This window comes from Chamaea fasciata, unplaced genomic scaffold (assembly GCF_029207755.1).
Source record: "Chamaea fasciata isolate MVZ Bird 193981 ecotype frontalis unplaced genomic scaffold, bChaFas1.0.hap1 SCAF_1, whole genome shotgun sequence".
In the NCBI taxonomy this organism is placed as follows: domain Eukaryota; kingdom Metazoa; phylum Chordata; class Aves; order Passeriformes; family Sylviidae; genus Chamaea; species Chamaea fasciata.
Genome location: NW_027094086.1, coordinates 98,982,353 through 99,006,904, shown reverse-complemented (window position 1 = coordinate 99,006,904; position 24,552 = coordinate 98,982,353). Strand labels below are relative to the sequence as shown.

The following is a 24,552-nucleotide window of genomic DNA, read 5'->3' as shown; positions in this document are numbered from 1 at the left end:
GTTTTCTTTAGAATAAGGGTAGCAGGGTTTGGCCTTTGAGTGTGTAACTCAAACCTTTCTGTCTCTAATACAGGATTGTATTTATTTTTGACAGACCTTGGGCAGGAAATAAAAAATGGAAATCACCTTCCATTCTTCCAAAAAAACACAGTAATTAGACAAAAATAATAATTCCTATAGAATGTCACACGTCCAGGTGTTCTTCTAGTTGCAATCTTGTGACATTAGCAATGCAAGTAAAATCTTGTGTTTTCTTCTGTTTGGATCAAGGAACCTAGAAACAGTGACAGTCTATTTATTTTCTTATAGTTGCTGAACATCTATTAAGAGGTATTATTCCTGGTGTTTGATTTTTCTGCCTTTACATCCTCACATCCCCATGGTTACTGTTTAATCAAACTTTGATCAAAGACAAATTTTGTTGTTAGTTATTTGACCCTGTGTGGAAAGGGCTCTGTGGGTAAATAAGTAAATTCTAATTCATACAGGAACAAATTCTGAAATATTTTTCAAGTAGAATTCCCACTCACAGACGAAAAATTATAGTTTTTAGCAGACCATGCATGATATGGTCTTTTATTTTGTTCTTAATAAAAACTTGTCATTACTTGTCTGTTCATCTTTTGACTAGAGCTGCCTGCTTGAAAAATGAAAGAACACTCTCAGGCTGAAAAAACACCCTTGCATTCAATGTTAGTGATATCAGGCAATCGATGTGTCATTAGAAAATCAAAGCCACTTCCTTTTCATTCTTCAATTTGCATCTGTTCAGACAGAACATCTAAGGGGGGACAGGCTGGTTATGTCACTGCAATGCTGAGCAACTTCAGTGTGCTAGAACAGAGAGAAGTGACCCCTTGGTAACAACAGGGAGTGTGGGCAGCTGTGCACCCAAAATATGGCCATGCATATATATAGTCTATATTGGGCATCTCAGATTGGACCAACTGATAAATGCTCAACTGGGTTTGAGCATCAGCAGCATATTTTTTCTGATCCATAAGGAGCCAGCTCACGTTCAGTGCATACTGCTTGCAAGGCTTCATTGAGCAGCAGCTCATGTGTCCAGCAATGCCAAGTACATGGTCAAGGAGAGAATCCCTGGGGGCTTGGGCCCTGAGGAGACCTGTTTGAGTGCTTGACTGTGCCTTTAGAAGTACATCTTACAGTAGGACATGTCTGGTTATTTCCCGCTCACAGGGGTGAGTGGGGCAGTTTCAGACCAGCCTGAGGTATATGGGCCTAGGGAGGGAGAGAAGGATTGCACGTAGTTTAACAGGCAAATGTAGCCGGAGACAGGCTGTGGAGCTCAGTGTGGGAGTCAGGACAAGTTTGGTTTCAGAAGCCTGGGATATTCATCACAGTATTTGCACTGGCAAGAGAAGAGGAAACTCCTGCTAAAGTGAGGAGTGTGGGACCCCATTACAGTCAACTCTGTAAGCACAGGGCTGTGCCAAGCTGGGTGGAAAAGAGGGATTCTCATTTGTTTAATGGTGCTTGAGGCGGCTAGAAAGAGGTGTTAAAATTGGTTAAAACCAGGAAGCTGGCACTCAGAAAAAGCAGAAATAAGAAATTGAGGTAAATGCTTCTACTGTGACAAAATTAGTCACAGTCAGGAGGATTGCTTGAAATATAAAATAATCCTGGAATAAGCATCACAAGCACGTAGGGAAAAGTCCTTCAAAATAATGTGGAAAATGGGACAGAGATAGAAAGTAAGGTCTTGCTTAAGCTGAGGCAGCTAACAAACTTGACAGCAACCTGGCTAGAACTAGGAGTCATGAAAATGCACAGGAGTTTTGGCATCTTACTTATTCACATAGATTAATGTGACAATACTAGGAGAACTAGAAACAAACAACCTATTTATCTGCAAGGAGAAAGAGTGAGTGGGAATTTTGAGTCTCCTTATAAAAAGGAAATTGCACTAGGACTGTAGGCCTGTGTCAAGTGAGAAAGAACATTTGACAAACAGTTGATCTGGATTTCATTACAAGTGAAAAATGTACAAGATAGAAATGCACTTGAGAACCATATGGTTTGTGGCAAGTTATGATAGCTCCCTTGGTCCTTACACAAATCAGGAAACAAATGCTTTATTCACTTTTACATAAGAAGCTGAGATTCATTAATCATCTTCAACAACAAAAGGAGACAAAAGTATCTTGGAGGTGTATCAGATGAATTATAGTTGAAATTTGCCATTAATTCAAACACAAGAAAGTTGTTAAGATATAATTTTGATAGAGACAGATGACTCTTGATCTTTCTCCTTTGCTCCTCTGTCCAGATCAGCTATGGATTATCTCCCAGGGATGATGGACAGTGGCATTTAATTGCTTAAGAACTAGCTTGTGGGATGACTCAAAAGATTAATCAAGCAGGGGAAAGCCCTCTAGCACCTTCAAAACATTAATTTTTTTTACACCACACGGGAAATAGTATCCAGTTGTCCATATGATGAATTCCTCTCTTCATGCAACCAGATGTAGGGCATTAGGAGGGTGAAGAATACTGCAGCCTTTAAAAGGGGGAAAGCCCCCATCAAACGGCCATTTTAGGCTAACTCCAGAATACAAATTGAAGTGAGTGGAACTTCATAATGCTCAGCTGTTGGGGGTTAGGTTTGTTCCTTCTTTCTCTAAAGAATTTTTTCCCTATAAGTTACCAAAGAGACCAAGTGTTGGATACTTGAGAGTACTTAACCGAAAAAAAGAGGTGGACAAATTTGGAAGGGGGAGATAATGCAGGTAAAAGACAGAGCTTGAGGCAGCTGCGGGCTCTTCTTTTTCTGGCGTTTGGGGAGAGAGAGAACGGCTGTTGCTGGCTAGAGGAGTTTCACTGTGGCCAAAGGGATCCAGTCCTGGGAAATCTACTATCACCGGTTCGGCCTGAATCCTGAGTTTTCTCTGCCACCCGCGGGAGCTGGGCCAGGCTCTGCCTTGCCTTCGGCTTTCTTCGGCGCTGCTCCTATTGCTACAGAGTGACCGTGCACCCCCTGCGCTGCCGGGACATCCTGCCCCTGCCTTCCAAGACACCCTGCCATCCCAGCTACCAGCCCGGGACTTTTCCACTGTTTCAGCTTGGTGCTCTGAGGATCCTGCAAGGACACCGAAACCAAACTGCCCTGGGTTTTGTGAAACAAAGCCCTCAAGGTTCTTGGTACTGTTTTCGTTTGTTATTAATGCTGTAGTTGTTTGGCGGGGGTTTTTTGTGTTTGTTTGCTTTGTAATACATACTAGTAAAGAACTGCTATTCCTATTTCCCAAATCTTTGCCTAAGAGCCTCTGATTGTAATTTATAATTGAAAAAGAAAAAAAGGGGGCGGAGGGGAGGGTTTACACTCTCCATTCCAAAGAAAACTGCAGTTGTTTTTTGTTTTTTTTATTACCTAGCAGATACCTGTCTTCACAAACCAAGACATCAGCTAAGGACAGAAATGTGTCATACCTGTTCTATCACTGGTTCTTACTGAACCATTAAAGTCATGCTTTTTTCCTCTCTTTCTCCTTTTCCCAAATCTAAGGGCATAAACTTGCTGAATTAACAAAAATGCTGCTCAGTCAAAAGTGTGTCAGAAAGATGTCTGGATTATTTGTGTAGCTACTCACCAGTTCTGGTCATCAGGAACTGAACGAGAAAGAATAGGATTTAATTTTAGAGATTTCTTTGACTGATATTAGAACTTCTTGAAATTTATGTAACTGCAAGGTACTTTATTAAGCCTCTAAGCTTCCCACCCAGGTGTCATGCAGTTCAGCTGCAGATTCTAACCACATGGATTTGCAAGTATTTCTTGTTGGTTAGCCAAAGGAAAACGACTGAACAAGTCAGTTCATAAAAATGTCTTAGGCTGATTGTGCTCTTCCTTTCACACCATTGCTGTAAAAAATGTGGGAGAAAGAACAACTGAGAAGCAGACAGTAAATGACTGTCAAATAAGAAGCTGAAATAAAGAAAATGGGAATTCTTGGCACTTACTATCCTCTACTCCAAGAGTTTGATGGTTATATGCACCTGGAACCACAAAAAATGTACATTCAAAATACACTTAGAAGGGATACTCTTGGCTTTCTGGAACATGGCCTCCTCCTGGCTTCATTGCTCATCCACTTTTCTTCATCCTCCTAGGAAACTTTTGCAAGTTCCTCTACTTCTCCCTGCCATATTCTGATTCACCCATGCTTTGACACTGCACCTGGTTCTCTGCTTCTTTCCAGCATCCAGAAAAGGTTTTGGTTCTTCCTTCCAAACTCAACACTTGGATACACTTCTAAAAATCTAAGAATGGTCCTTAAGGGGACATTGCCAACAGCTCCACAACAGAACCAAAATGCCTTTTTCATACCTATATCCTAGCATGTGCTACAGCTGGGAGTAGGAATAGATATATTTACAAATGGTGAAAAAAAGTCATGGAGCTCTTCTGAAAATGAGATCAAAAATGTAAGAGCTGGGACAGTAAATGTTGCACATCATTCATGATCAGTAAAGAGAGACTTTCCACCATTAGAAAAAAAATGCAAAACCGCACAAATTGCACCAATTCCCCAGATACTCACAGCATATATACACAGGGCTCACGTCTTATCACAAGACCTTTGCCAGTGTTGCAAAAAAACATTGTGATGAGTAATAAAAAATAGGGAACCCAGAATTTAACACAGTGAAAAAAAGCTTCTTGAGAAAGTTTTCATTTTAACTTAACCACATGTCAAACTACTGGGTGAAGATTTTAGGAAAAAAAACCAAACAAACAAACTTAACAGACCATGGGAAATCTCAATGCAAGACCTCAAACAATTCCAGAAAATGGAAAATGCTTCAGCTTCCTGCAAATGAAAACTGATAATGCAGTGATGGCAGCTCAGGTTGAAAGTAGGCATGATAATAAGGAATTATTTCAGTGAATCATGAAAGAAACCCTGAAAATAGTGGATGTGTATGAAGAACCCAGAAATGCATCTCCTCTCAGTTATCTGAAACAAGGTTATATGTAACTGCTGTAACATACTGTGTAGTGCTAATACGGGTATGTTCTGGACTGTGGTCTACAGCCCACTTATCCCCACCTTGGCTGAAACACAGCCTGGTAAAATAGCAAAAAGCTGCAGGATATTTGTTTTGAAAGATAATTAAGATTTAAGGTGACTTTCCTAACAGACAAACATCAACTGATGAGTTTGTATAATGTAATAGATGTACTGTATAAAATACGTGTGTTAAATTTGTGTGTGTAAAATTATACATGGGAATTGAAAAACCCCGGATTCCTGGAAATGGTCTGAGGGCATCTCCAAAAATTCCAAAGTCTTTTTTAGCTTGGAGGTGCCACCTCGACATTTGCAGAAGAGATAACGTGGAAACGTGGAGACGGCTCATTAATCATGGGCAGACTGCATCTTCACAGTCACTCAAAAGATCTGATATTGATCTTGGCGGAGATTAACAGATGATTGCATCAAGCCTCCCAACAGAAAATTCAGAGACTCTCCTTTTGGACTTTCACACAACTCTTCAGGAAGTTCTTTCAAAAACATCCCTCAGGGGGTGTAGGACATTTCGGCGATTGTATTGTTTGCATGATGTCATGTTTTTTTTTGGGCGAATCCGCCTTCTATGTGGCAGTCGTGCTTTCGCCTCAGGGCAGAAAAAACAGTATAAAACACCTACCCTGAGACCCCGAATTTGTGACCAAACCTGAGAGCACCATTGTTGCTGCTGGATGGTCCACCCAACATTTGATCGATGTTGTCCTGACTTATCGTGGTGTTTTCAAAATTGATTTTTGAAATTGCTAAATAAATCTTTGGATTTTGAATTGACTCGTGATTATTTATAACATATAAGGTTTTAAAATTACAATTTCTTTCCTCTTTTTCAACATAATTTGATTAGAGGAAAGATGTCTTTTGGTAAATTTATGGTTGAACTGAGTGAGATTCTTGAAATAGCAAGAAATTAGGTTTGATGACTCAGGAAATCTCTTTTAGATTAATGATTGCAGCCCATACATATTGATAAATCATGGCATATAAATAGATAAATGACTTCTGGTTGATATATGAAGCTATGCTTAACCTGACAGTGAGTTGTCTTGAGAGCTCCTTCATTTGGGTGGATGATGCACCCTGAAGACCTGTAAGGACAGACAGTGGGTCTGCTGATGTTTAAAGTGTAGGAGCTGCAGCTTCATTTGCCTCATTTGGGGCTAATGTGGGGTGCTGTGTGTAGAGGTGGTGTAATAGATGCAGTGTATAAATTCGCGTATTAAAAATTGTACAGGGAAAATTATACACTGTAACTCTGAACCTGGATTCTTGGAGGCAGTCTGAGGGCGTCTCCAAAAATTCCAAAGTCTTTTTAGGTCTAGCGGTGCCACCACGAAATTTGCAGCAGAAGCGGTGGAGATAACCTGGAGATGGCCCATTAATCAAGGGCAGGCCACATTTTTGCAGCTACTCAAGAATCTGATACCGATCAGGACGGAAAATCTAGTGGATGATTTCATCAAGTGCCCCAAAAGAAGATCCAGTAAATCTTTTGGGACATCTTTTCAATTCAACAGGAAATCCTTTCAAAACCTCACTCAGCGAGAAAAGAACACATAAATATTTGGACTTTTCAATGGACAGTGCCTCCGGGCAGAAAAACTGTATAAAAACCCTGCACCGAGACTCAGAATTTGTGGGAAATATCGGAAGGCACTCGTCCCGGTTGTCCACCCAGCATTCAATCGATGTTGTCCTGATTTATCGTGGCGTTTCAAAATTGATTTTTGAAATTGCTAAATAAATCTTTGGATTTTGGATTGGCTCTTGATCATTTACAACAGTGGCAATGGAGACCTTAGATCCAGAGGCCAAATGGTTGCTCTTTCAGGCCAAATAAGTCCCTTTCTGAAGTAAAAACAGCAGGGGCTGGGAGAATCCCCGCTAAAAGCTGACCTAACCAAAGCTGCCTCGGGCTGAGGATGTCTGGCTGCAGGTGAGTGTGATTGAGAACAAAGGGCAAGGAAGATGTGACCTCGAGAGGGAACAGAGAGAATTTCTTGGTCTCAGCACTGATGGAGTGATAATCAGTTGTAAGACCAAGCACACGAGAGGAGACAACTTTTTCTGCTTTGCTCTGGAAAGTAATCTTTGCACACAGTGTTGTAATAATACTAGATCAAGAATACTTCTGCTTGGTGTCAGGTAGAAATCTGATCCTTCACGCACATCCCCATGACACTCATAAGGAGCAGCTAACCACATTTAGGTGAAATGAGGCAACAGTGCTTTCCATGTGTACCCAGACTGCAAAACTGTCTATTTTTCGATAACTGTTTCTTTGTTAGAGATGAAAATCTAGAAAGTGTGACACATACTGTGCCTGCCTGCCAGGACAGGGAGAAGTTTTCCCTGGGGTGCCCCTCAGATGGTTTCATAATTTCTCTGGAGAGTGTCCCCCCCCTCCCAGAGACAGCACCATTGCAGGAGCTGAATACCTTATGAAGCCTCACCAGAGCACCAAACATCTTTCTAATTACTTCACTGAGTACACAATTATTATAGAAAAGAAGGATGGAAGCCCAAATGAAGTACAGAGGCCCTTGGAAAAATGCCACCAGGTAAAACACTGCTGCCATCTCCTTTTCCTGTTGTCTTGTCCTCTCATCTCAGCATTAAATGCCCACTTCCTTTAAACAGCTTTTTATCCTAACCAACTCTCCTAATTCACAAAGCTTCTTGAAATTCATTTTTTGTTGACTGCCAGCAACAGAAAGCTTTAATGTTTCATTCCTTGTAACTGAGTAAGCTTTCTGTACTCTGCTTGCATTGCTTCAAGCAGTCAGGCAATGGTCATCTGCCCTGACAATGCTAACTTGGCATCTTCAGCCAGAAACAAAACAGACTCCATGAGTTTTGGGTGTAAGATGTGTGAAGGAGAATAGTCATGGTAAGTAAGGCATGGTCTGTAAGGGAGAGTGCTTATCAGTAAACACAAACACGGAGAATTTTGCCTCATTTATCTGCAGACTGAGAACGCTGCTTGATATTCTCCCTCATCAGCCACAAATGACAGCACAGAAAGTGATCATGTTGTTAATTCAGATGAATAGTACCACACATCCCTGCATTATATAATTATTTAATTAAAGTGAATGATCAGTTTAAAACACCATTAAAATCTAACCAGCTGAAAATAATATGATTCCACTGACATTTGATTTAGTTAAAATCTGAAAGTTAGGAATATTGAAATAAGTATTAGCTCCAGAGAGTCTCTGGACTCTCTAGAGAGTCAGAAGAAGCAGCATCAGGTACCTTACCCCTGCAGGCATCGTGCATCTGAGAGAGCAGAGAGTAGCAGAAGGAGCGAGCAGCATTAGAGGTGGGCTGCACATAATTGTTCTAAATATCCTCGAGTCAGTCAAGCAGGCTTTCCAGATTATCAAAATAAGTATTACTTGTTCAATTCCATCTCAAGAGTCAAAGAACCAAACTGATTCTCTGAACAATGGCTCCAAGCCAAAACCTGCTGAAACCATGACAAAGATCCCCTGCTGAGTTCAATAGTTTGCTGGATCTCACCCAATGCTCTTTTTCTTTCTAAAGTGAGTTTCTTTTTCCTGTGGCAGCTTCACACAATATTTCCATTGTGGCTACCTTTATTTGAACAGTGCTCTTCTCTTACTTACAAGTTCAGATTTGTATTGTTTCCAATACTTTATAATTTTGTGTTGTCGGGATACTTTTCTGCATGGTTTCAGAGAGTGAACTGACCTAGTCAAAATTAAAGGTTGCCAGCATAAATTAGATTAGGATGGTCTAGTGGTCTGAAAAAGTGCTGTAATATGCTGTGCTTGTCTTAGTTTCCTTCAGTAAGAATGGCTGGGTGAAAAAATAGTCATTAGAACTACTTGGTTTACACTGTTATAATTGCAGGTCTGATGATACCCTATTAGGATGCAATAAGACCAAATTATCAGCTATTTCAACTAGAAATATAATAATTTCGTTTTATTTTTAGCGATCAGATTTCGCATTTCATTTGAAATGCATATTAATCTAGTCTAATAAACTAATAGTGCTTACTGACAGCAAGGATATTTCTACCTTCTTAAGACTGTCTCTACTGGAAACTCTCAAGCCTGAGATAAAAAAATTCTTATCCCAAGCTTTGGAGATTGCAAGAAGTGGATAACTCACTCACCATATCTTAGCACAGGCCCAAGGTTTCTGTCAATGACCTATGAATACAGCAGACATCTGAAGGGTGATTAACTTTACCAGCCTCATCTACCAAAACCATCTTAAGTCTGACTCTTTCTAGGCACAGTGCAAATACTTTGATGCTGAGCTACTGCTGGAATACCATCTGGCTCAGACTTCTTATACGTGCCCTTAAACCTGTGGGGGTTTTTTGTACAGTGAAAGGCAGACTAGTGTCTCCTTAAGAAGGATATTGTCTCCTGTCAGTCCTATTGTTCCTGTAAATACCTCTCATCACTACTGAAAAAGGACAAGATGATAATGGACATTCATCCTGAATGGAGCCCAGAAGCACTTCACCCTGGGAACTGCATCACTTTTTGCAGGCAGAATCCCTGCAAATGCCAAAGCCAGGCCTATTAACAATAATGCATAGACAATAATTAGTAGATAATTGATGTTGACATTGCCATTTGATGCTGTGTATGGCTCTGTTGTGTGCATGGTAAGCTGAGTGGTTGGTTCCTCCGGTAAAAGCTGCGTTGCTCTTTGGCCTGTTGATATCCAGGTGTCACTCAAATATCTAATGGATGGGTGCGTGGTGATCGTTATGCTGAGCTGCAGAATGCCAACACTTCTCTGATATGTGGGAGCAATTCCCTACAGCTCTCTATCAGACCATAACTCTTTCTTATCAAGCCAATTTTTAACACAGCTGCAGCCCAAAGAGACTCTCTTTTGGATCCATTTTTCAATGTGTATACTATTGTTTTAAACCTATTTTCTGCTCTTTTGCATACTTTGCTGTTTGTTACTAAGAATTCATTCTATTGCTCAAAAATGCACCTCAGAATGGTTTTTGCATTGATTGTGGGATGGTTTTGGTTTTTTTGGAGCTATGGCTGCATTACAGATGTCATTTTAAAGGTATATTGGGACACTTCAGGTCTGTTGTTTTCTTCCTTCCTTGTGTATTGTCAGCTGCTGTTTTAAAAAGAGAATAGGGATAAAAGGATGGGATAAGGGAGGATGGAAAGGCTTGTAACAGTGAACAGGGAAAACCAGTTTTTCTTCTGATGGAACCGATATTGTGTTTGAACCATTTCTGTGTGGCTGCAGAAAAAAGTTTCTGCTTCTCCATGCATTTTTGTATGTATCATCTTGGTCTTCTGCCTCAAGTGTCCCACGAATTTATGCTCCTGGGAAATCTCTATGTGAATGTTATATAGTCCTTACTATCAGAGAAAAGCACTAATGAGATACTTGTCCCTTTTAGCATACAGCATTCTGTAAGAGTGGTTGCCACAGAGTACCTGGTAAGATTATCAGCTTCCCTTGCCTTTTGGAAGGAACATTTTGTTTTCATCCCCATATCCTAGCAGTGCTATCTACCCCCACCCCGTTCTGTCCCATATGCTCCAGACAGAGCTTGGTTTCTAGAGATGAACACAAATTTCCTTTTCTTCAATATCAGCAAGCCTAGAAAATCCAAGTCTTCTTCCCTAAAACATAAAGACACCCTGAAACATGTTCATAGAGGGGTTTCTCAAGCTGGGCTAGCTGGAAGATGAAGCATTATAAAAGACAGGTACAGGAGCACAAATACAGATTTTAATGAGGGCACTTGAAATTGACTGAGGGTCAGGCAAATGTGCACTAACACAAGGCAAGTTGTGCAGTTGAAAAATCTAACAGGTGAAAATAGAACAGCTTGAAAGTTATTTAACAATGCAGAGCACACTGCAGAGGTTCAGAACAGCCATGAAGGAGTGCCTGAGATAATAAATGCTGTAGTGGAGTTTAGGTAGGTGTGAGATGTTTGTCTGCGCTGAATAGCATTAGCAGCTTGTTAAGGCCAATCGAAAAAGAAATCACTGACTTCAACAAACTTTACTAAGTCCTTACATTTAGATTTACACAGTGAATCAGACTGCCAGAGTGCATCTTGAGACAGTGAGTTGATGCTCCTCAGCTGAAGGAATTATCTTGATTTATGTGACAGGCAGTATGCACTCTTAAAGAAAACCAAGGTAGTTTCCTCATGCAGGGCCTTGCAAGATTCGGTGCCTGCACACACGCTCCCTTTTCTCCCTTTTTCTTCCCTGCTCCACGCCAGGGAGGAATTCTTGGCTCTGGTCCTCAAGGTTCTGAAAGAAGGTATAGCAGATGGGTTGGAGTTATTTATTCCTTTTACGGGTGAAAAAATCCTACTATCTAGTATTTCCACTGAAGAAATCTTACACTTATTGAATCTGTAATCCTTTGGGCTTCTTTCTTCACTCTTGACATAGAAATCACCTCACTGTTCATATTCCAGGAAAACCCAAAGCTTTCTTGTCCACAGCCTCTCAGGACCCATTTAGACAGCAAAACCTATTCAGATGCCAGCACTCATATCAGTACTGTATTTTGTGCTTGAATGGTTTAGCACTATGAAACTTAACTCTGAGGCAAGCGCTTGAAAACCCTGCCCAAGGGACAAAGCCTAAATTCAACCTCCTGTATTCCACATTTGCCTTCCTTGACTTATCATCTCTCCTGAAAATTCCCTTGCCTGTCAGTTTATTACCTCACACAAGCATATGGTGGACAACCCTGTATAGAGTTTAAAGACCATGAGTCATGACTCTGCTATACCTCATGCTGTCTATGCCAGCCAGCTTTGCAGATCTGTGTGCCTTAAATTTTTATTGAAGCTATCAAGACCATTTTACAGCTTTGGCTGGTAGTTAGATTTTGTACTATTGAAGGGCTCAGGGTCACTCCATGGGCATGCTTGCAGCCCATCACTCAAGTGAGAAGGAAAGGTTACCCATCTACCACCAGCAACTTTCTGTTTTAGTCCCTGAGGAATTTTCAGGAAGACAGGAGATATTCTTGATCCCCTCTTTTGGTTTTGTATGCAACCGTGGTACTGGAGCTGATAGAATTAGCAGTAGTAAAACATAGGAGAATAGGGGGATGGAGATGGCCCTGGGAGTACCAGCAAGACAATTTTTCCTGCCTAGCCATGGTAAGTGTGTGTGTGACTGTAGATGGAGACAGCACATCTCCAAGGAGGTTGATGAAAGGTTAAATAATCTTTCCTTTAATAATGGTCCTCACAAGGCTCTCTAAGGTTGCTACAACAGACTATGTGAACAACACCATTGCACAGTTCTTTTAACAGCCCTAGTATTTTCCATCATTGAAAATTATTTGTTTTACAGGTCAGATGCCCTATTAGTATTGTTAGAATTTCTTGTCATTCTGACATCCATTGCACTTTATACTTTGTGATTTCTAGAATATACTTAGTGTTGTTATTTTTTTTCAGTACAGCAACAGCTTAATCCTCTTCCTATCTCATACAATATGAGAAAATTGAGATTGCTTGGGGGACATTAGTTAATAAACCCATTGCCTGTAATTCCCAGAGCATTGATGCATTTTTCCATCTTCATTTAATGGGATGCTACTTTTCACATTGAAATATCCAGGCTCTAGCAGTGAAGAACTGCAACAGATAAATTCACACTGAAGGGGAAAAAATCCAACAGGAAATGGTTACTATTTTAAATGAAGAAAGAAAACCCTTATTAGGCAACTTCATCTTTTTGCTTGACTTAAAGCTGAAATCTAAAACCTGATTCTTCACTTGCACTGATTTTATATTTGTCTCATTGACTTCAGTGGAGTTAATTCAAACTTACACTGGTATGAGAAAAATTGGATTGTTGAGGTTTCATTATTCCAGACTGTAACCAATGACCTGATAGAACTTTCAATTTTCTAGCTAGGGGGATGCTGGAAGAGTTGAGAGATTGTTGGTCACACAGACAGGAAGATGAGATAAGACAAAGCAAAAATAAAGCGCTTCAGACTATCTCATCTTGTTCCAGGGGGCTTGTCCGCACAGGCCACAGGGAATGGTTTTACATTTCCATTAAGCCACCGTGTTCTTGGGATTGCATTCCCCAGGCATTTTCCCCAGAGTGCTAAGAGAGCTCACTGACAGTGTCCAGAGGCACAACATACTCTTCTGATAGTGATCGGTTCTTGTTCTTAGTCTCTGCCAACATCCCTTTCCTCTCCTTATTCCTTTTATTTTAACACTCAGGGAGAATAACAATGTTTTTAAATCAAGTGGCTCCTCTGCGGAAGAAATTAGTGTTGATCAATGCAGGAGGCAAACAAGCACTGATGGGGACACATAGACATTCAGCCAGACCATTTTTTCCATTTGCAGTTTATTGTGCAGCCTAATAAAGACTCTGGAACAAAAAGCACCTTGGTATATTACATATTTATATATAAATTACAGAGTCCCACCCTGCTCTGTCTCATCCTCTTGTGGCTTTTAAATCCTCCTGAAAAAATCTTACTTATTTTCTGTCTCTGATTCTGCCTGGCCAAAGACAGGTTTCTTCATCTGATCTCCCTGTCTCCTATATTTGCAATTCAGCCCTGTCCTCCTCTCCTGGCATTTTTGATCACCTGCCCAGAAGATCTTTTTCTTCAGTCTCCTTACAAACCATCTGCAGGCAGGTTGGAAAGTTACTGCTTTAATTTGAGAGTGTTTGGTACTTACCATGTTTAGCTCTGAGGCAGTGCACACTACACCCAGATTCAACAGCATGTGTTTAGACTTCCAACTATCCACTGAAATCAATAACAGGAGCCCAAATAGGAATTCAAAGCCTAAATGTTTCATTGGCAATGAGCTTTGGTGCTGTAATGATACTCTGAATGAACTTAACCTTCCTTAATCCTTCCAGCAAGCACACGTTTGTCCTTTCACCGTGGACTGCAAACAAAGAGTTTGCATTTACAAATGATCCATCTTCCAGGAAAAACATAATCCCCCTCAACTCCTGGGTTCTCTAACACAAAGCATTAATATCTTTGCTGAGGTGATAAAACTTCATTCTTTATTGAGAAAACTGAACAAAACCACATTTGATCTGATTGACACAGCTATTCCGGTTGAATTGGATAGTGTGTTTAATCAATAAGCTTTGCCCTTCAGAATACTAATGCTTATCTTGTAATTGCTGCTTCTCAAAATACTGTTTGCGATAGAATTATTTGTTTAATATGATGGACGAATATCCAACTCCATCAAGAAAACCTGAAAGTCGCAGTGTATGACAGTGGGACTGTTCTTTGGCAGCTCAGGTAGAATAGCTTATAGAGAACCACTCCTTCATTTCTTAGCGTATCTGTTAAATATGTTGTATTTTCTTTCAAGTGGACACAGATGCCTGGTGTAGTAGTGACTATGGGTACAGTGGACTTTTATTTGGAGGTCTCAAAGTATAATCCTGTAAGCAGTCATTCTGTTTCAGTTCAGTGAGATGTACTTAATGTCATTAGTTATGGAAAAGTGACTTCTTCATACAGTTTTCAGATATTAATGAAGATCAATGGATGTATTAGAATACAAAAATATGAATCAGGCACACTTTTTCAAATCATGCCAGTTTAAAATCATGGCTCAGTAATATCCTTCCACACAAAAAATAAGTTGTAGGAGGTAAACTCTTACATTAGCATTGGAAAGAGGGCTACTACATCTGGATCATCTCTCTAAACCTCCACAGACTCTTACCAAAATATAATTATTGAAGATAGAGGCACTGGTATATCAATATGCTACTGAATTTGGAGTAGGTTGTTGAAACTTCAACAAGTCCTGGGTCATATTCCCTTTAAAGTTTCATTTAAAGTCAATCACAATTACTTACTGGTGCAAGTGATGAAAAAAAATTAGCCTTTTTTCTGGGAAGTTGGACTATAATTTAACTATAATTCTGCCAAGAGACTACATCTTTGTGTAAACTGCTAGATAGTTAGAAAAAAATGGTGGGTTTGGTTTCTTTAAACACACCCTGGATAAACAACAAATTGCCTTGAACAAGATACAGAAGCTGCAGAAATAAAACACTGTGTTTGTCTTGGATGGCTATTGCTGCATTCATGAATGTTTTTCTTACCTTTTTTAAAATGAATAATCCTAGTGTAGGTTCTCAACAGGTACCAGTGATGATTTTTGAAGGCTTTAGACATTTACTGAATATTTTATGCACTTTAAAAGGGCTTTCTTTAACTTACTGATAAAGGCTATTGCTATTTACACAATTAAAAAATCCAAAGCCTCAAAATATATTTGAGGTGATCCTACACTTAAAATAGAGAGTTTGGAAAACAGTTAAGGATTTGGCTAATTTTTAATAGAACCTGTGAGGAAGGTAGTGAAATATTTTAAATACAAAATTGCAGAGGTACATAATTATTTACAGTTCATGCAGGGAAGCAAATGAAAATGTATTTGTTTGTTCATAATAAAGTGCTTACCTGCTTCACACACAGCCCTTGTGGAACTGAGTATTTCTCCATAGTATTAGAAACAACACAACTGTTTCAACATGAACAAGGAAGCATTCAATACAACCAGATTATTTCCTATTTATTTAAAAATATTCAAGTGTTCAAAATAAATAAGGTCTACGAAATACATGCATCTATATGCACTGTTAGTGCATTTTTATATGTGTTACTCAGTTTGAAAAAGAAAAATTGACAAAGGAGTGGCAGTCTCAAAAATAATGTATGCTTTTACTTTTCAGGAAAGAGAGGTAGCTGAGTAAAAGAAATATGTTAATATTGGCAACCTCTGCTGAGACCATTATGGCAATATTATTGAGGAACACCTAAGATTCCACAGAGAAGCAGCATATTATGAATATTTCAGGTACAGTACAAGCCTCAATCAGATAAAATAAAGCTTTGTTACTGCTACTGCTCCTGAAACTATTTTATTTTATTTTATATTTGTTTCTATACACAGATTCTGGAAGCTGAGGAGTCTTAAGCTTTTTGAAAACAGTAACTGAAGAGAGACTAGAATCAGGATGTGAAGGAAGGGGCTGGTTTTTTTAGCTAGGGACCTTGCCTCCCACAAAAGCCTTATCTTGTTTCTCTGTTGTGTCAAGCTGCCTCGCCATCAAGCTGCAGCACGGTGGAGGGAAAGTGTTCGTTTCTCACCTAAACAAGCTCTAAGGGGCTCTGCTGCAACTCCCACTTCTGCTGAGAAAATGCCACGTGCTGAGCCAAGTTCATTTGTATTTGAACTCCATTAAAGCTAATGGGGTTTCCCTGGGGATGAGGATGGCTTCTTGAAGTTAGGTGGAAATGAAAGAAGACATCACTTAGGGGAGCTGAATTATGATTGAAACAGAATATGAAACTGTTTATTCCTATGTCAGGAGATGTTTTTCCTTTTTCAGCTTAGGTTGGCCTGGAAAGAATTTTATAGCATGGGATATCCATACCGTTATCTAGGCTGGACAATAAACTATGCACTGGGAAGCACTGCTTCCACACTGGGCAGCTTCCTCTTCCTCCAGCCCATTGCTGCTTCAGTCTCACTCTTGTTAATCTGTCTATTGATTAAAAATGGTTAATTATTTCAGCATTTCTTGCCATAGCTGAAATCTTTTTTTGAGAAGAAAAAATCGAACACTTTATTAGTTCTCAAGCTAAAGTCAGTAGTGATGAATGTGTTAATAATGAACTGAAATGTATTTTAGAGCTTGCTCTTGCCTGGGCACATTTGATAGTGGGCCATCAGTTGGACGTTACAGAGCTGTTACCAAACATGCTGAGGAAATGAAGGATCAGACCTCTTCTCTGAAATGCCAAAGGTTACCGCATGGACAAGGGGGGCTAAGCCTAGACACACAGGTCCCGTTCCCACCCATCAGGCTGGTAAACACCTTATAGAATCACAGAACCACAGAATTATTTGAGTTGGAAAGGACTCTCAAAGATTATTCCATGGGCAGGGACACCTTCCAGAAGACCAGGTTACTCAAAGCCTCATCCAACGCAGCCTTGAACCCTTTCAGGGAAAGGGCATCCACAACTTCCTGGTTCCAGTGTCTCACCAAACTCACTGTAAAAATTTTCTTCCGTGTCTAACCTAAATCGACTCTCTTTCAGTTTCAAATCTTTGCCCACTGGTCTATCGCTACAGGTAAAAAAATACTTCCTCATCTTTCTTGTAACGCCCCTTTAGGTACTAGAAGGCTGCTTTAAAGTGTCTCCAGAACCTTCTCTTCTCCGGGCTGAAGAGCTCCAACTCTTTTTGTGTCCGTAGGAGAGATTCTCCAGCCCTCTGGGCATCTTTGTGGCCTTCTCTGGATTCCCTCCAGAAGATAGCTCTTCCGGGGAAGGGGCGTCGTGGTCACGGGCGACCTGCGTACCACGCGGCTCCAAGGAAGAGCCGGTTACTGTCCCCTCGGGCTGGGGGCAGGTACGAGGGCGGTGACAGGGGCAGGGGGAGACGCGGGGCAGAGGTAGAAGCGACGGCAAACGGGACCGCACTCATCCACCGCCACCGCCCCCTCCCGGGCGGGCAGCAGCGCGAGGCGGGGCCGGGGCGGGCCGCTCCTCTGCCCGCCCTCAGCGGCGGCGGCGGCGCCCGGCCTCTTTGTGCCGCCCGCCCCGGCACCCGCTGTCCTCCGCCTGGCCCCGATCCTGCTTCGCTCGGCTCCGGCCACCGACGCTGCCGCTGAGGGCATCGGCGGGTCAGCCCGCCTCCGCCTTTCTGCGGGGCTTTCCCGCCTTCCTCCCCGCCCCGCCGCTGCTCTATCCCGCCTCGCCCCTCTGCCCCCGGTGCGGCTACTCGCCGCCGCCTCCGCAGGCTGCCCGTGAGCCCGCCGTGCGCGCTGCCGCCCGGAGCTCCCCCGCCGTCGGAGATGGTGCGGCTGGCAGCGCCCGTGCGCTCCTGAGGCGGAGGGGCGAGCCCGCCGCCGCCGCGGGAGGAGGAGGAAAAGGAGGAGGAGGAGAGATGAAGCGCTTCCACCCTGGGGTCGCGCTGCTGCTCTCGCTGCTCTCGCTGCTGTGGGAGGTGAGGTGGGCCGTGGGGGGAGCGCTGCCCTGCGGCGCCTGCGGCAGCCCTGGGTTCACCCCGCGGGGGTCCGCCATCGGTCGCGACCTGGAACTGCGCGGCTGGCGGAGGGGAGCTCCAGCCCGCACCCAGCCGGAGGGAGGTGATTTATTTTGGGGTTAATGTCTTTGCCGGAACGGGCTTGGCTCCACAGGCAGTGCGCGGTCAGGAGTGCGGGGGAGCTGTGGGGCCGGGCTTGGCGAGACCCGGCGCTGCTGCGGGTGCGGTGGTCACGGGCGTTCGTGGCGGCCGGGCTCGTCGGGTGTCCGGGGTCTTACGGCTGGAGGAGAGGAAGATTATCCGTGGTGGGATGGAGCAGAGCAACACGGAACCTGTACGCAGGGGCACTAGCTAGTGGGGGCTGCCCATTCGCAGTAGACTGGCAGACTGTCCAGGGGATGCAAAACCTGCGCCTGTCAGTAAGGGTTAAAGGGAAGGTGCATCTCGTATTTTCATTTGAAGTGTCCTTTCGTATGCTAAGGGTCCGTTGGTAGGTTGGTAGAGGTGCGGCGGCATCAGCTCTCGAGGAGCCGTGGCGGCACCGAGCAGCGTGGTTAAACTTCTGGGAAAGCCTGGGTAGCGCAGCTTACGTACTTAAAACAACCGAACGAACAGTGAATTAGGAGCTTCCATTAATTGAAGGGGGGATTTGTGCCACGCAGTTCTAGAATCGGAGAACAGTTTGGATTGGAAGACGCCTTAAAGATCGTCTAGGCTCAGCCTTCCTCCCGTGGGCTCTGCTGACACTGGATCAGGGAAAGCAGCTCTTTTTTTCAGCGGGCGGATCGGTAGATGTTTTCTGGGGCGAGCTGTCTCTTGGTCTGTGGTTTAACCTTGGGGCTGGGGCGGGCGGGGGGCATCAGTAGCTCCCCTGGGACAGACGCGTGCGGGCGCGCTGCCATGTGCAGCTCCCGGTGGCATGTTTGCCAGCCTGCTGGAGTCATCGCCGGGACACGTGCGGTGGCAGCGTGCCGAGGTGACTTTGGAAACACCTGTGGGCTTGTCTTAGGTACATCTCTACATTCATAAAGCCCAGAGGCAATGAGGCTGAAAGTGTCAGAGAGGTTAAAGAGCTGTGTTGCCTCTGTGATGGAGCAGTTTAGACAGAAAATGAATTTTTTTTTTTTTTAATTGTCATGCCACCCAACCCATACATGGAAACCAGAGTGCTGGCTGTGTAATTGCTGCTTTTGGTAATGGATATAATTCATGAAAATGATGTTTACTACATGTTTATGTCACCTATGTAGATGAATGATTTCTCGTGTGTTGCCCACCATGCCATCAAGCATCATCCCATTAAGACACCCAGCTCAAAATCATTGCTTAATGTAAATAAGTGTAACTCTTTACAAGTTAATTGATTTGCATCTCCTTCCCCTGGCTGTAAACCTGGCCCTAATCTTGGCCCTCAATTGCTCTTGTCTCTGCAGCAGCTCTTCAGATAGCAGGAATAGCAAAATGTCGATTAAATGAAACAAACACCACCATTTCCCAGAGGGATTATGTTCATCTGAGACTGTGAAAGGTTTCGCCCCTCCAGGATCTCTTTGATTAGATGTCTCTGCTCTTTTAACGTGTATTCTGCTGAAAGAGATCATTCGTGCCTGAAAAAAGGCACGAATTTACAAATTTGCGTATATCTTCATTGGATCTAGCCAGTGTTGCTGTTATCTAAGCTTTTATACTAGTTTTAATTGTGGGGTTTTTCCCCCCCTATTTCTTTTATCTTAATCTTTTTGTTTTGCCATCTGGTTTTGTGGATTTTTTTTTTCTTTCTTGGAAATTCTTAGGTTGCCTATTAAAATGAGATGCTGTGTAAATAAGGCTGTATTCTACAGGCCCAGAGTGCTGGGGTTTTAAAAACTTAATCAGAGATGTCTGGTTGTTCTGAAGGTTTTTGGTACGTGAAATTTTTGCTGTCTTCTGCAGGAAGTTCTATACTGGATATTATCTGAAGTAGCACTGCTGCAATTGTTTTAAATCTGTTTGCAGCTTCAACATGATCTTAGCTATTATTGAACATATCATGAGCTCAGAAACATGGTTTTCATTCATCTTTGTGCAGAAGGCTCTGGCTATTGCCCAGGTACTGTGGGGAGGAACCCAGTTAGTCCATCAGAGTACAGTGCAGTAGTTTACTGATTCTAACCAAGATTTCCGTGGTTAGATTACCCAAAATACTTGTTGCAAAATGTTCGTGTATTGGAAAACCACTGTTTCTGGTTGTATTGATGAAAGGAATGAACTCCTTCACAATTAAGTATACATCAAGTTCATGGTGGGTATCAGTTTGGATTTGGAGAGTGTGTGTGTTTGTGGCTTCCAGGCTGAAGCCTAGTCAATAGCTGGCTGTGGCAGTCTCCCACGAGGAAGTGCTGGTTGGCTATTCCTGATGTAAAGGCAGAAGAGGCAGACGAGGGGCTGAGGGGCAGAAGCTTCCATGTGCTGGTGGGTGCTTTCATGAAGGTGACTAAAGGCATCACTGTTGAAGCAGGATTTGCATGTAAGAAATTGCTGGCTCTTGATGCTAAAACTCCAGTCCTTGTTCTAGACAAGCTTGAGATGCACTAATTACGGAAGCACCCAGAGCACTGTGATGCTGGGAGAGGGGAATTAATTTTGAGTTTTCCTTGTGTGACAAGGGTTTTTTTCACTGCAACCACAAAAACCATGGTGGAAGAAAAATTTCCAACCCCAGGAGCCAGAAAGCTCTGCTCTGAGAAGACCTTATTATTAGCAGAGAAAAGCCGGAGATGCCATGTGTTTTGCTCACAGCTTAATTGCAGTTGAACAGTTCAACAAGTAAGGTAAAATGAGGTGGACAATTTGACAGGTAATTTTGGTTCTTGCAGGAAGAAATGAAGACTGTTGAATCTTTATCTGTCTTTTTCAAATTAATTTGGCTACTTGGAGATAGCAGTGTGTTATTAACTGCAGTTGCTTGAAATGCCCTTTTTCACCAGGAGCATGTGGTGTATCCACAGTACTGGGATGTGTGATTTCTGCCCTCACAAATAACCAGTGGTCTTGCTTGCTATCTTGGCTTGTGGTTCTGTCTACAGGACTGTATTTTGTCTCAGTTGTCTCTCAGTTTCATGGAAAGATTTGAGGTGGTCCTTGAAGTGATGACTGTTTGGGGCATATATATCAAGATTTTCTGCTTCTCCTTTAGCAGTGACCCCAAGGGCATTGGTTGTCTGAGCTTAAATGTGACTTTAATGAATAGTGATGTCTTTGGAATGGGGAAAAAGTAAAACTAAACAGGCAGTCCCCCCACCCCCCTGATGAAGTAAGCTTGTTTTCAGCCTGAATGAGGGCACCAGTGTCTCTTTGGGGCTTGCTTCTCAGACTGAGTGCTTGCTTTCTCTCTCACAAGCTGTAGAAGTGATGGATGGAGGAGAGCTCAGTACCTGAAGCTCAGCTCAAGGATGGTGAAGCTGAGCAGAGCTGTTTCAGGCCGATAGAGGACCCTGTCTGTGCTGCAGTGGTAATAAAGGTGTTTTATTGTTACTGCTGCAGAGAAGCTTGCTGAGTAGCCTCAACTTTCTAAACTGTCCAATAATTTTAGATGTCTAAACCTCTGATTGGCCCCTATGTTGTAACCAGGTGAATCTAGGAGCTAACACAAGTGTCTGAATATTTAGGTTAAGCTTCTTAGTTAAGGTGAGTGAGGCCTGCAGTAGTTGCTGTAGATGGTGTGAGGTGTTTGTGAGAATCCCTCTACAAAGGTTTCCATGTGGCTGTAAAAAATTGAGAATCTTACTTCTGGAAGTACTAGCGTTGATATTTCTACACATAATTTTTCATTATAATTCTTTATAATTCTTAGGAATTATAATGTGGATGCTGATGGAAACACTGATAGTTGGATGGTTGAAGAAAGTGATCTGTTGGAAACACTGGTAGTTGGATGGTTGAAGAAAGTGATCTGTATAGTCCTCTTGTTGATTTGTCAGATGAAAGATACTATGCAAGAGTCATGTGCCTTTTTTAAAAAGAACAAGAAAATGGACATGTCATAGGAACGGCAAAGTGTGTTATCTTGAAAGAAAATTCAAATACTCCCGACAGTCTGTCGTACAGGATTTCAGTAAAAGCAAAGTTGGCTGGTGCTCCTCAGTTTGTTAACTGCTTTGTTGAGCTTTTTAGTATTACTTCTGTAAATGAACTTCAACAGGAGAGATTTTATCAAATCAGAGAAATCAAAAATTTTTGTCCTTCCAGTAGAGTTTTGTTTGGGGTTTTTCTTTAATTGTTTGTGGGTTTCGTTTTTTTAATCCTTGTAGGAACAAGAATGTTATGATGAGGAAACCCACCAGTCTTAAAGAAAAAACCTACACATTTTAATCATGGGAGACACAGGTGGAGTTCAAGAATTTGTGGAGATTATGGGGACCACTCCATCTTCCCCTCTCCACTATTTCTGGTATTCTTTTCTATCCCTTAGTGGTCAGGTTTTCCTTTATATAAAGTACTGCAAGACAGTATGTACCCTTGAATGTACAAATGTGCATGCACACCAGTGCTGTTGTCTCTGTGATATCCTTCTCTGTGGAATACAGATACTGCCTTATTGATGTTTTAACTCTTGTTCTTTCAGTGGGGGTTGGGGGGAATAAGGGGAAAACACTATCCCAGAAATTCTGCTAGAGAGTTGTTAGTGTAGATGTCTCCGCTAACCTTCTCCTGCTTTTCAGTTCTGGTTACATAATGGATTTAGCAGCTTAAACAATTTCTGGTAGGTTTTTTTCCTTACCTTCCTGCAGCTGGTTGCAAAGCAGCTATTGCATTGCTGAGTGAAGGCAGGAAAGAGCTTTCTTGTGATTTATAGTTTGGAGATCCAACTGTTGCTGGCAAGCCTTCCCTGCCTCTTGACAGCAGTGGGATGGGCTGTGATTTCCAGGGGGAGGACTGAGCTCACACACTTTTCTCACTTTGCTCCTGCTGAGGAGGAGACAGATTCATGTTGGCTGTGGGTAGGAAATGGGTGGCCGTCTGCCATTTGCATCCTCTAAGAGGAGGTGAAATGGGGCTTTTTGGGCTTGGTTGGTTTGGGTTTTTTTTGTTGTTGTTGTTGTTTAAATTAGAAGAAGCACCTGTAAAATCTGTTTGTATTTTCTTATGGCAGTCAAAAATATTTAGCATTTTCTGTTATGCTTTCTTCATAAAAGGGAAGTTGTCTGACTGACTCTCTTTCCTCTTGGTACATTTCACTCAGCTAATGCAGGTGGCTGGAAGGTTAAACTCAGCTGAAGCAAGCCCTTAGACTTCAGATGCTCTTTTAAAATGGATTTAGCTAAAATCAGTAAAAAAAGGGGGTCAATTGAAACTCTTTGGTTTAATACAAATTCATTTTGATTTTCTCCACCAAGAAGAGGAGAAAGAAAAGCAGGGCTTAGAAACACTGCAGTGAGTATGCCCATATAGAGGGCTTGCTTTGGTCATCAGTGTACACTGAGTTTACAGGCAGAAACAGATTAATACTTAAATTTGTGCTACAGAATTTAAAATTTAAAAAAATTAAATATTTAAAAATATATCTTTCTGGGGCAATGTGGCTACCAATTTTCTTCAATTTTGTTGTGATCTAAAGTAAAATCCATATGAAAACCCATTACATAAAGCTAGCATATTTTACTTTTTGTGTCTAATTTTTGACAACACTGTTGGCTTGTATCCTCAGCAATGCAGTTGAGTTTGTTTTGCTGAAGGCTTTGTTGAAATCCTGTTAGAGTTTGTTATGGCAAATATAAACTCTCTTTGGACTAGCAAGAGGCAAAGCTTTCTAAAAACTTCTTTTTTGTTTGCTTGAATAGTGTTTTTTGGAAAATGAATCTTAGGTCTGTCTGAATCCTGGGGGCACAGCCTGGGATCTTGGGCATTAAATAGCAGTTTCAAGACAAGGGAAAGCTGGGGTCCTTAATAGTGGATATTATCACTTTCCTGATAGCAGAACAGTAAGATGTGATATGAAATGCCGTGCCTGGTATTTCAGAAGGGCATGAGAGGAGAATCTAGATTTGTTAAATGCTTCTTTTTTTTTTTTTTTCCTTTTTGAGAACAATGTATCTTGACAGGTTTCTCACATATTAAAAGGTAGCGTTATCACTGCTGAGTTAAAAAGGTCTTTCTTCAGAAGTGTGTCTTCAACTTTGTGCTAAATGGGTGTTAGCTACACCTGTGTTTTAAATAGCTCAACTGAAAATCTCTTCCTTCTTTCTCAATGACTCAGTTTAAAGTCTGGTAAATTTTTTTAAAGGAAAAGAACTAACAAGAACGGGTTTCTTATCTGTTTCTCATGCAATGAATGTGTGAGTTGTTGCTGGCAAGGGTGGTCTCTAATCCCTGCTTTTGACAGCTCCTGCAGCTCTAGTGACCCTGGGACCACGAAAGAATCATATCAACCCACTGATGCCACGA

General features: G+C 42.0%; 1 protein-coding gene across 1 annotated transcript in view; it reads left to right on the top strand.

Annotated features, from left to right (window-relative positions):
• Nucleotides 1-17,669: 17,669 nt before the first annotated feature.
• Nucleotides 17,670-24,552, top strand: part of VOPP1 (VOPP1 WW domain binding protein) — a 64,146-nt gene continuing 57,263 nt past the window's right edge. Inside the window, exon 1 of the mRNA XM_066190644.1 lies at nucleotides 17,670-18,090. Coding sequence (XP_066046741.1) covers nucleotides 18,031-18,090 — 60 coding nt within the window. The 5' untranslated portion in view covers nucleotides 17,670-18,030. The remainder of the gene's footprint in view (nucleotides 18,091-24,552) is intronic.